Below are 13,384 nucleotides of genomic sequence, written 5' to 3' on the forward strand. Positions count from 1 at the left end.
CGGTTCTGGTTCAATTGAGGGCAATCGCGTTTGAAGTGACCTTCAGCCCCACACTGGAAACATCCCCGGTTTCCACGCTGTGGCTGCTGTTGCGGCTGCTGGTTCTGTGGAGCTGGCTGCTGAGGCTGCTGATTCTGATTCGTAGGACGGGGGCTCCTGCAGTCTTTGGCCTCGTGACCCATTTTGAGACACCTTTGACAACGACCCTTGTTACATGGGCCGTGGTGATGCCTGTTGCAGTTGTGGCACCTGGGTTGACTACCCTGATATCTCCTCTGTCTGTGACCACTAGAGGATTGCTGACTGGGACTCTGATAGTGATCGATCTTCTGCTGCTGAGCTTGTGGCTGAACAGATGCTGAACCTTTGCTGGAATCCCCATCCCATTTTCTTTTACTGTCACCAGTTGTAGCAGGAGTAACTGAGGTGGTGACGTTAGCAGTAGCATTAACACGCTTGGGCAGTTTATTCTGATCCACTGCCTGATCGGTGATACGGTGAGCGAGACGCTGAATCTCCTGGATGTTTTCGAGGTTAGCCGACGTCACGTGGCTCTGAATTTCTGGCGCCAATCCCTTGAGATACAACTCAATGCGCTTGTATGGAGGGTCCACCATAGTAGGACACAGAACGGCCAGCTCATTAGACCGTTTAGTATACGCCTCGATTTCCGATCCAACCATTTTCAAGTTATACAGCTCGTCTTCCAGCTTGTGAATATCTTCCCGCGTGCAATACTCACGCTTGATGAGTTCCTTGAAATCGTTCCATGGGGTGGCGTTAGCAGCTGCCAACCCTAAGATCTGGACTTGGGCGTTCCACCAAGTCAGTGCTATTCCTTCCAAAGTGCCGGTGGCAAACTTGACCTTGCGAGCCTCAGGGCACTCGCACATTTCGAATACTGATTCTAGCTTCTCGAACCAGTGGAGGAGTCCAACCGCTCCTTCTGTGCCGCTGAAAGAGTTTGGACGACAGTCCATGAAGTTCTTGAAAGTGCAGACTGGCTGCTGCGCGTGTTGACCTATTGTGTACGAATAGGACGAAGTTAAATACGAGCGTTAATGTAGGATCTAAAGATCCTAGTGTGTGCCTATACTGCAGGATATACTACCTGCTTGAGCTGCTGCAACTGCCGCAGCAACTTGAGCTTGAACAAGAGCCTCTAGCTGGGCTTGTGTCATGTTGATTCGTCCAGACATGATCTTCATAGTAACAAGGAGCATACGTAAGAATGGTTCGCGAGTAGGGCGATGACAGAAAAGCGTAGGCATATAGGTGTTCTCATGTAATCAAAGTATGTGTATCTAAGCGGAATGCGAGCAAAGTTCTAAGCAGTTCTAGCAAACAGGCAATAAACATAAACCTTATTACCTAGGATGTCGAGTCTTGCACGTGGAGCGAAGCGTCGTTGTGGATCGTTGAGAGCACTGTTCTGGTTATAGTCCGGTTTTAATAAAACGTTTTCCCATATTAAAACCAAGTTCTCTATAACCAATGGCTCTGATACCAATCTGTCACACCCCCAAAATCCACCCGCGGAGTAGCACCGCTTGGGAGCGTGACTGACCAGGATCAAGCCATCAATCATATCAAACATAGCATTTAATATAAAAGTAATTAACGTAAGTCACCATGACATGATTGATGTTTCAAAACCAATTACTATTTTAAGTAGCGGAAGCAATGTAAAGTAAACCCAAATAAAGTTATAAGTTCAATAATGTTCATGATCCATCTGCCCACAACGACCTGCTCCTTCCTTGTGCAAGCTCCGTAATGTACCTAAGGTCCTGCAAGGCATGCAGCAAATAATCAACAAACTAGTTGAGCGAGTTCACAGAAAGTAAGTTCATAACATGCATAAGTATAGCTAGTGGGGGCTTCCCATACTAGTGTGTACTAAAGGTGGGGGCTTCCCATGTTCATCCTGGCTAATGAGGGCTTCTCATTAACGGTACTTACTAGACTAACTTCCGACCATGTGTTCTTCTTTACTGAGAACAGGAAAACGTACAAGGTCACGTAGGCTTTACGTGACGTGCCCTTCCCCGAGGACAGTGGTACGCGTGGGGGCTACGTAGGCTTTACGCAGCGTGGCCTTCCGACCTGGAAGCCAGTGAATGTTATTGGGTTACGTAGGCTTTACGTAACGTGTCCTTCCCGACCCGGGAGACATATGGCAAATATACTGGGTTACGTAGGCTTTACGTAACGTGTCCTGACTAACCTGAGGACGATGGTCTATAGTCTGGTATATGCGTAAGTACGATTAACTCCTTTTACAATAACATATCCAACCCAATTCCCAACCCGGGAATCCCATGCCTTGGCTGTGTGAACTCACCTTGGTTTGCTCGGCAGATACACAAGGAATATAAGTAGCAAGTAAATGGTCACTCACGTCCTATCATGGTTATTATACGAGTCAGGTTCGTATATAGCACGTATATAGTAATCACGTATAGTCATGGCAAACATATACGCACGTAAGCAGATAAGACATAGCATGCGTGATCCATTTGTCTAAGTCCAACAATACCCGGCCCAATGATATAAGCAGCCCAATAATAAAACAGTCCAGATTCTCAATCGGCCCAAATAGCAAATACATACAAGTCCATTGATAAACAGCCCATAAATCAAATCATTGGGCCCGTGACAGTGAAGGCCCAATAGTGTGCATGTGCAACGATGGTCTCGACTCGCAACGGGAGATCTCGAGTCGCAACCAATGGTTTCGGTTTGTCATGGCCCGGTTACGAGTCACAGCCGGAGATTACGAGTCGCAACAGCTGGTTGCGAGTCGCAATGGAGATCTCGGTTCATCATGGTCCGGTTACGAGTCGCAACGGGACTCGCAACCGTGGTTCCGGCTTGTGTTGTTCGTGGTCTCGAGTGGGGTTCCGACTCGCAACGAGTGATGCCGAGTCGCAACCGCGTGTGCAACGACTTTCCTGATTTCATGCAATTCATTTAGGCAATTCAATCATCGTTGACAGTTTCCAAAATCAATTATCAACAAACAGTTTCACCATTCAAGCAATCATCGATCAACAGAACAATTGTAACACCAAATCATATGAACCTTAATCAAACATATGAACCGTATGACCATTCCTTAAATCATAACAACCCGTAATCGAGAACAATCTACCAAAACCCTTAAACATACCCGATTTAACAATCATAGAGCCTATTAATGAATCATCAATATGTTTATCCAATCCTAGACTTAATCATAACAGCGGATTATTATCATCATGCAATACCGGTTTGATTCTACATCATGCAACCTATATTTGATTCGTGTATGCAAGCCGATCAACAACACATTATTAACTACCATCAAAAAACAATCATATGAACCTGAATCCTCGGTTAGCATGTACGTAATAATAGCAACAATATACAACCAAAACATTCAATCAACACACTAACACTAACCGGATGAAGGTAGAGGATCGATTCGTTTCACAAGCTTCAAAGTGTGTGTGTGCCGTCGGGTTCCAAGCAAGCCGAGAGAGAGAGCAAAGCTTCTAGGGTTTGTGTGTGTGTTTGTGATTTGCAAAAAGTTGTAAAACAAAACCCCTAAACTCGGTTTTGTGTTGCGAGTGGGGAGTGGGCCGAGCCCACTCGGTTGTCTAATGGACCCGAGAACAAGGAGTGGCCCAAAGGGCTTTGTGTGGCCGGTTCACATACATACGACATACATACACACATAATACATATAACATAACATATATCATGAGATCAATTAATCATTCGGGTTTATAAAATCACATATCGTGCACAAACGTTACATCAAAGCAAGTCTAAAGTTCGAGTTGTCACACATAGCATTAACATTCATGTGCGATCCAAAGTCTAAGCCCGAAATACAAACAGTTCCAATATCATGTCGGCCCAAACAGATAAGCAGTCCAATAAAATAGCAGTCATAAGATTGGGCCCGTGACAGTGTAGGCCCAATACAGTGTACGTGCAGCTAGTCTCGAGTCGCAACGAGGAGGTCCCGAGTCGCAACGGGACTCGTAACGGTGATGTTCTCGAGTCGCAATCGGAGCTGGTCTCGAGTTGTTAAGGTCCGGTCACGAGTCGCAACGGGACTCGCAACCGTGGTTTCGGTTCGTCATGGTCCGGTTACGAGTCGCAACTGGACTCGCAACCATGGTCTCGACTTGTGCTGTTGTGGTCTCGAGTGGGGTTCCGACTCGCAATGAGTGATACCGAGTCGCAACCGTGTGTGTAACTGGTTACCATAATTCCTGCAACAATCCTTCCGTGATTCTAGCAAACAACTTAGGCAGTTTCACAATTCAGATCAAACACAATCAATTTCCAAACCAAACAATAGTTAATCAGCGATCATGAGCATTCATATCCACTAAGAACAGTGAATTCATCTTCAAGCAAACATACAACCGGTTCATAAACAAACATATAGCAATCGGTTATATATTATTTGTTTGGTTTAAATCATGCAGACATATCATTCATCCTAACCGATTAACACAAACATGGATCGATTAGAATCAGAATTAACATCAGCCTACAATCCGATTATAATTCAGCACATCAACACACATCATCGAAAGCAATACATAGATCCAGTTTTGATTACTAGCATGAACCTTAATAGGTTGTGTAATAACATTCCTAGTAAACATACACAACATCAAACGATATACTAACCGAGATGAAAACAAGAATCGGGCCGAGAGCTTTAAGGATGGAGATGTGGTCGCCGGTTCCGAGAGAGAGAGAGAGAGAGAGAGCTTGTGTGTGTGTTTTGTGGTTGCAAAGGTTGTAAAACTAAAACCCTAAGATGTGTATGTGTACATATACGTAGAGTAGAGTGGGCCGAAGCCCCTCACTTGGGCCATGGTCTCGAGTCAAAGGGTGTGGGCCGCAAAAGTTGTGAGCTTCAATCTAATGTTCGGTTCACAAAACATAACATCTTAGACACGTAACACGTAACATTCATATAAATTAAATCTCATAAAGCATAACATATTCACATACGGTTCATAAAGTAGGTCTAGAATTCGAGTTGTCACAACAAAGCCTACTAACCTTGTCATGAAGATTTCCTTGTTGATGAAGGAGTTTACGGAAGCACGGTTTCAAGTTCCTCAACTTCTTCATAACAGAAAACATAGCATAGCCTTGCACACCCTTATTCCATTCGTTAACAACATACTGTCTAAACTCTGGTTTAGACGTTAAAAAGTTTGGAAATTTAAAAGGCTTCTGCTTGTTTCGGGTAATAGGAGACAACTTAAGAACACAGGGGGTATGATCAGATACCCGAGCCGGCTGAAATAAGGCATACACATCCGGAAATAAATCCAAAAAATTGATATTGCTCATAATACGACTATTTTCTTGAGGACTCCAATCCCCTCTTTAGGCTTTTGATTCCATGTGTAATGTAACCCGTGACTTTTAACATCCATAAGTTCAGCAACTTTGATGCATTCCGAAAAATCTCTCATACCAATTGTGTGATTTGAAGGCCTGTATAGACAATCTTCCATGTTGAGAGCTGTGTTAAAATCCCCAAGAATAACCCACGGCTGATAACGAGCTAAGCAGCTATGCTTACATAAGTTTTCCCAAAGAATTCTACGTTGCTGATATCGATTTTCCGCATAAACAAAGGAACACAGAAACATTTTTGAGTCAGCTTTGAAACGAACTTGAGTGTGAATAACCTGGTCCGATTGAGAAAGAACCATAAGATCAACTTCATCCGGATTCCACCCCAAGATAATTCTTGTTCCTCTTTGACACACGTCCCCATTCGACGTCCAACTCCATCTACGGAAAACAGTCTTACATATTTTTCCAAGATTACTAACATTAACATGCGTCTCTAAAATAGCACAAATACTTAAATTATTTTCAGCAATAAGAACTCGAATCTCGTTTTGTTTCAGGGGACGATTCAAACCCCTAATGTTCCAAGCTGCAACACTACCCATTTAAACCATTAGAACCGGGAGTGCTTGCCCCCTCAGATCGACAATCCGTGACATTGGTACTCATAAACTTGGACATCTCCGTTGGTATCTTCTCTAGAACTTCCTCAGACTTTTTAGTGTCCATCTCCTTAGAGGTTTCATGTTGAGAATGAACACTATCATTGGTTTCTGCAACACTATCGTTTTTTGGATGATCATCGTCATCCAATGATATGGGCTGAAAAGAGTTTGCCACTTTTACCATAGGTTGCCCACTACTTGTTCCGGAGGAACTAGCTCCCGAGTTATTTGTCTTCGGCTTATAAATGAACTTCGCCTTTTGCTTCTTTTGGGGAAAGCCATGTTGAGCAACACGTTTGTTATCCATTACGTAACCCTCCTCATCCACAATAACCTGTTTAGCCTTACCTTTGTCATTCTTACTACACGTCTTTTCATCATGCCCAAACAAACAGCAAGTAGCACAACGTAGGGGCTTCCATTCATACTCCACTTTCACACGTTCCATAACATACCCGTCTTCATCCATTTTAGGGATAGCTAGCGTTATATAATCTTTTAGATCACTTTCAGCACTTACCTCTATCATAGCACGGGCATAGCTGCTCCTACCCCAATTATCCGCACACATATCCGCAGTGTATGAATCCAACCTTTTAGGAACACCAATTTTAGAGGCCAACAAACTTAACCCATCATCTGTGTAAACCGCAATCGGAACATTATGCAATTTAACCCAAAGAGGAATAGTTTTAATACCATCCTTTTTTAAAGAAACTTTCGGTGACCATTTATTCAGAAATAAAGGAATTTTCCTTATTAACCACGGCCCTCCTTCAAGCACTTTCATCATACCTTCATTCGATTCAAACTTGAAGTAAAAAAATCCTGCTGAATTCATCATGAGCTTTGAAAACCCAAACTTCGCCCAAACGTTCTTAGCATAGTATTCTACTACCGGATACGGTAATCTATTCCCCAAAAAATAGCCGTATAGAACGTTTTCAAACTTATCCTGGACCTTTTGAACAACCTCTTTTGGGATAACAATGTCAGCATCATCCCTTGTTTCCTCTGATTGCATAAATCTAAAGTTAACCTCCCTTTTATTACGAGTCCTCGACATAAGCTTTTCAGCATACGAAATAGGGTTATCTTTTTTACTATTCTCCCAGAATTCCTCATCATCTAGGTCCGCATTCTTGCTGACTTCTGATTTCTTTTCAGCCGACTCCACAGGCACTGTTATCTTAGTAAGCTCGTCAATAATGTTCACAACCGTTGGTCCTTGTTGTTGACTCGTCAATACTCCACGGCGTGGACAGTAGGTTTTACCATCAATGTTTAGCAGTCTAGTTGCAAAACCCTTATTAGGGTTTTGAGAATTACCCCCATTATCAGACGCGGAAAAAAGATTAGACATCATGCCACACCCGAACGATAAACCATGCAACGTAAAAGAATCACAACGAATAAAAACCAAAGCGAAAGAGACGATAAAACCCTAGACAGAAAAAAACGAAAAGAAAACCCTAATCTAGACTTCAAAAGATTAGAAATCAGGGTAGAGTCAAGAAAACCTTACTCAGAAGGATCGACAAACCCCAATACCTAACCCAGATCAATCAAGATGAGGATCAGACAACAAGAAATCTAGGGTTTGTTAGAATCGCCAATTATCGAAATCGTTCTTAGTTTAGTAAAAATCGTTTTAATCGTTTTTGAAACCATCGTTTAAACTTTGAAAACATTTCGTATATATGAATCACCCCAAAACATTTAAAACAGTAAAATAGGGGAACTATGTACTCACATGAAGTGCAAAGCATCCTCGATCAAATAGAACTTCAACAAACTCGAGCAAACCAGAGAAATCAAGTAGCTCCTAGTAATCGAACTACTAGTCAAACAATAGACGCCTAAATCGGAAGATCGGACAGAATGAGGTCTTGTAAACCAAATGAGTGTTGGAACTCATGTGATATGGTTTAACAAAGCCTACATCCTAAATCGGAACCTAACCTAAGTGCTTTCGAGCCATCGTGACCCATTAAGGTAACTTACGCTACTTTAACGCGTCGTGCACGCAAAAGCGCGTTCGAGACGTCTAACTAGTCCTATGACAAGTATTATATGCCCATACATGTTTAATTATGTTACATAATTAGTTACATGTCAAAAGTTTAGGTTTTTTTTTTTTTTTGGGTAAAGGGTTACCCCGGTTAAATTTTATTCCACAAAATTAAACTAAGTGAGGGATAATGTATCGCCCCAGTTCTCTAGAATGACATGCCATTACTAGAGTTACACAAATAAACACGCAATATAAAGCCAACACTAGATCTAAACAACGAAAACTCGAGAAAACAAGTAACCACACACGGCTACAGACACACGAGATCAAACTCAGCCAAAATCATCTTGGTCTAAAAGCACCTCACGAGGAAGACTCCACTCGCTTAAGATCTGGTTAACGTTATTCGTTCTTCGAAACTTCATTGTATGTAGTTTCATTCTAACCGTCATCATGACCACCTCAATAATTTGAGCCACATTCCGTTTGTTAGCCGAGAACAATCTGTTGTTACGTTCTTGCCAAACAAAGTAAGCCGAAGCCGCCAGCACTAGTTTACCAATAATGTGAGAAGCATGTTTTGAAGCCGCATGTTGTACTAGGTACTCCATGATATCGTTCCATCTCTTCCCGATCAATTGCATACCCACTTTGTCACGAACCCCATACCATACTTGAGAGGCAAAGTCACACTCAAAGAACAAGTGATCATGAGAGTCCGGCCCCAAAGTACATAAGGAGCAACACAATAAATTATAATTTGCATTACCCGATGCCCGCCAGTTGCACATGATATCCTGTGTTTTAAGTTTTTTTGCAAACGATAAGCCACATAAGAAACGAATGCCGCGGAATAGCCTGTGGAAACCACACTATACGATCCCAGTCAACCGGATTTTGGATTTCACGAATATCATTCCACACCCCAAATATGCTATACTCCATATCTTCACCACTTCTAGACCGCCACATAGCCCTATCTTGGACTTGTGGGATTAACGTGACATTCTCGAGATGTTGTAATAGGTTACATATGCTTAATTACCAATTATGTATGAAAAGGGTATTTTGGTAATTTACCAAAGGCATATAAATTACCTATCATGCGACTAATCAAACGTAAGTGACCATAAGGTATAACCTTGGAAGGTTATTCCCTATGCTACTATGGTCAATAAACATGTTTGGTCGGATCCTAATGATCGACCAAACAGGTCGTGTTCGAAAGTCTAAGCGGGTGTTTAGTCCGCTTGACTTACGACTCTACACAAGCACTAATCTAAAAGTGACGAGCTAAACATGTCGAAACATGTTTAGTTAAGTTAGAAAATAGGTTTGGTATCAAAACAAACGGTTTTGATACCTAAAAGTAGCTTGGTTACAAAATACGCGAGAAAACGCATTCTGGCCGAAGCTATGACTCGTCACTGAGCCTAGATAACGTGGTAATCAGTAGGTATAGTTACTAGGGACTATAACCATCGTGATTACGCTCACGTTATGAAGTTCAAATGAACTTCGCATTGACCATAAACTGGTCAAAGCAGAAAGTCAAACACCGTTTGACTTTAGCGATAGAAACGAATGAAAAGAACGAAAGATGTGACACCCCAGGAAAATCAGTGAACAATACAGCTTACCTAGCTTCCTCAGTGAGTGCATACCAAATTTCGGGACGAAATTTCCAATTAGTTGGGGATAATGTGACAACTCGAACTTTAGACTTGCTTTGATGTAACGTTACGTGCTTATGAGAACTGAATTATATGATTCTAAATGAATATTTGTTTATGTGCTATATGTGTGTATGTATGTTATGTGTTGCACGAGCCCAAACTACACACTAAAACCCGATTGCACATTATAACCGGTCACACAAGCCCTTTGGGCCACACCTTGTTCACGGATCCATCTGGCAGTCGAGTGGGCTCGGCCCACTCCCCACTCGCAAACACAAATCCTTTGGTAAGGGTTTGATTTCTCTCATTGTTACAATTTTCATAACACACACAACCCTAGAAGCTCTTGCTCTCTCTCTCGTTTTACTTGGAACCCGACGGCACAAGATCCACACTACTCGGATCATCCTTACTACTCGTAATCCGGTTAGTGTTTGTTATTATATTGCTTGTTAAATGATGCTTGATTGTGGATTATCGGATTGTTTGTATGATGTTAGTATGTTTGATTGTGTTATGTATGATCCGTGTGGTATTATGTTAGTGATTGTATGTGATGATGTTATGATCCTAACTAGAACCGAATGTATATGTTCTCGGCTGGGATGATTTAGACTAGATGATTTGTACCGAATAGATGTTAATCGGCTAATATGCTTCTGTCACTTGAATTAGTTATGATGTTTGATTGTGGTGATGTTTTTAACCGGCTCCATGTTGTTAAATCAGGATAATTATTCAAGGTTTTGATATGTTGTTCATGAGGTTGTGAGTTAGGGTTCATACGGATTTAGTGTTAAAAACCCTGTTTGATCGATGATTTCTTGTATGGTAAACTGTTAGTTGTTAATTGATTTTTGGAAACTGACAACGATAATTGAATTGCATAAATGTTGTAACTGAATTGCATGAAATCAGGAAAGCTGTTACACATCCGGTTGCGACATAGATTGCGAGTCGAAACCTCACAATCACGACTCGAGACCACACAACGACATCAGCCGCAATCATGGTTGCGAGTCAGGTTGCAACTCGTAACCAGACCATGACGAGCCGAGACCGTCCCTTGCGACTCGTAACCAGCTGTTGCGACTCGCAATCCCCTGTTGAGACTCGAGATCGCCGGTTGCGACTCGAGACCACCTTTGCACGTACACTGTTTTGGGCTTTCTCTGTCACGGGCCCAATCAGTTGGGGCCAAATGATTGGACTTGTGATTGTTATGTTGCTGACATGTTATTTGGGCCGATTATCTTTCGGGCTTAGACATTGGATCGCACAAGGTTAATAGGTGGTATATAATTGGGCCGGGTTATGTTGGGCCAGAGTTAGAACGCACGGGTTATGTCCTTGACTGCTAAGTGTTGCCATGCTCTATAAGTGCTCGAAACATGTTAACTTGTATGTTTTATACGTGCATTACCATAGTCAAAACCTGACTTGCATAATAACCATGATAGGACGTGGTTGACCATTTACTTGCTACCTGTACTCTTTGTGTATCTGCCGAGCAAACCAAGGTGAGTTCACACAGCCAAGGCATGGGATTCCCGGGTTGGGAATTGGGTTGGATATGTTGGAAAAGAATTACTCGTACTTACGCATACTCTAGACTATAGACCATCGTCCTCAGGTTAGTCAGGACACGTTACGTAAAGCCTACGTAACCCAGTATTTGCCATTTGTCTCCCGGGTCGGGAGGACACGTTACGTAAAGCCTACGTAACCCAATACCATCCACTGGCTTCCGGGTCGGAAGGCCACGCTGCGTAAAGCCTACGTAGCCCCCACGCGTACCATGTCCTCGGGGAAGGGCACGTCACGTAAAGCCTACATGACCCTGTACGTTTTCCTGTTCTCGGTAAAGAAGAACACATGGTTGGAAGTAGTCTAGTAAGTATCGTTAATGAGAAGCCCTCATTAGCAAGGATAAACGTGGGAAGCCCCCACCAGTAATAAGAACACAAGGTTTGGGAAGCCCCCACCTTTAGTACACTCTAGTATGGGAAACCCCCACTAGTTAAACATGCACTCTATACTATGAACTTACTGTGAACTCGCTCAACTAGTTTGTTGATTATTTGCTGCATGCCTTGCAGGACCTTAGGTATACATGGAGCTTGCACCAGAGGAGAAGCGGGTCGTTGTGGACAAGGAAACGTGAATGCTTATTAAACGCTTTTATATTCACACATTGATACTTATGTTTTGGGTTTTACATTTAATGCTTCCGCTACACATACAACGTTTGGTTTTGGACATCAGTCGTATCTACTATTATTATTAAATGCTATGTTTGATATGATTGATGGCTTGATCCTGGTCAGTCACGCTCCCAAGCGGTGGTACTCCGCAGTGTGGGATTTTGGGGGTGTGACAAAAGAATACTTACAGAAGCTCCCCGCAAGCTCTTGATCCGATTTACTCTCAGGTATGAAGCATAAACTTCAACTCAGAGAGCCAAAATCAGATTCAAGTGTGCTTTGGGAGTGAAATGGGTTTGGGTATCAAGTACCGTTAAGATCATTCGTCGAAACACGTGCTTTGATCTAGACCTTACATGTGGGCACATGGTTTTCAAAACCATGGGAATACTTAAAACCATCAAATGGTATTTCAAAACAAGGATCAAAGCCATCCATGTGTGGCACATTGTTTTGAAATACCATGGATGCCTAAAAAAATGGACCAAGTTCAATGTATCTGCCAGAATTTTCAAAAATGGTCCATGCACTTGTAAAACTTGATTTTTTGGCACTTTTAAACCCCTTTAACCTCATTTCAAGGCTCTAAAATGATATTAAAGTATAGGGAATTTAAAATATGCTCAAAGACATCACGGATGTCGGTTCGTTTGGCCATACGGTTGCGTTATTCGGTTAATTACGACGAAAGTCGTAACGAACGCAAAAACGATCCAAATTAAGCGACGAATGGAATTTTATCATGCCAAACACTAAAATAAAATATTTTAATGCTTACATAAATTTTTGGATGTCCGGATATATTCAGAACGTAAGATATGCGCGAAAATGCAAACTTGTGCACTTTTTGACGCTTTTAGTCCCTATTGATCAATAAAGTTTATTTTAGCATACCGAACCCCTCAAAGCCTATTTCTAAGCTATGTAAAGGTTATTTAGGGTATGTTTAACTTATGATCAAGTTCCGGAGTGTTCGTTACTATACAAATCGGTATAGTTTCGCAGTTTGACACAAATAGTCCCTGCGATCGAACAAAGTTGATTTCAACACACCAAACCATCCAAAACTTATTTCTAAGTTATGTGGAGGTTATTTAAGGTATGTTAAGCCTATTTCACTATTCCGGAGTGTTTTTTGCATTAAACTGGTTATATTTACGCATTAGTGCGCGTATAACCTTCCAGAAAGCGATTTAGAGCTTGAAATTGGAATTGAATCGAATTGTAAAATCACCAACCATAAATACACAAAATAACACCAAAACACATATAATGACACCAAAGCACATTGTTTTATTAATAATCAACATTGTTTTATATCGTACATCGATTACAGAGCACAGTTGTCACAGTCTCCCCTACTTCAGGAAATTTCGTCCCGAAATTTTAACTAGAGGAAGCTTTTGAAAACAAATGCGGATATTTGGTCATCATTTGGTCCTT

The 13,384-nt window shown here is 41.9% G+C and overlaps 1 protein-coding gene across 1 annotated transcript; it reads right to left on the minus strand.

The window, feature by feature from the left end:
• Window positions 1-5,366: 5,366 nt before the first annotated feature.
• LOC110943111 lies at window positions 5,367-7,407 on the minus strand. Its single transcript, XM_022184867.1, has 3 exons — window positions 5,991-7,407; window positions 5,715-5,875; window positions 5,367-5,633 (listed from the first exon to the last, which is right to left on the minus strand). Exons 1-3 carry the CDS (start codon window positions 7,405-7,407, stop codon window positions 5,367-5,369), a joined length of 1,845 nt encoding a protein of 614 aa, XP_022040559.1.
• Window positions 7,408-13,384: the final 5,977 nt, after the last annotated feature.

The sequence above is a fragment of the Helianthus annuus genome, chromosome 9 (genome assembly GCF_002127325.2).
Source record: "Helianthus annuus cultivar XRQ/B chromosome 9, HanXRQr2.0-SUNRISE, whole genome shotgun sequence".
Lineage (NCBI taxonomy): Eukaryota > Viridiplantae > Streptophyta > Magnoliopsida > Asterales > Asteraceae > Helianthus > Helianthus annuus.

Bases quoted from the DNA above. Each gene is read 5' to 3' on its own strand.
- LOC110943111 (XM_022184867.1), bottom strand. From the start codon at position 7,407: ATGTCTAATCTTTTTTCCGCGTCTGATAATGGGGGTAATTCTCAAAAC. The intron at 5,876-5,990 runs GTTTAAATGGGT...GTGCTATTTTAG, and splicing joins AAGCACTCCCGGTTCTAATG to AGACGCATGTTAATGTTAGT. The intron at 5,634-5,714 runs GTTATTCACACT...AATCGATATCAG, and splicing joins TTCTTTCTCAATCGGACCAG to CAACGTAGAATTCTTTGGGA.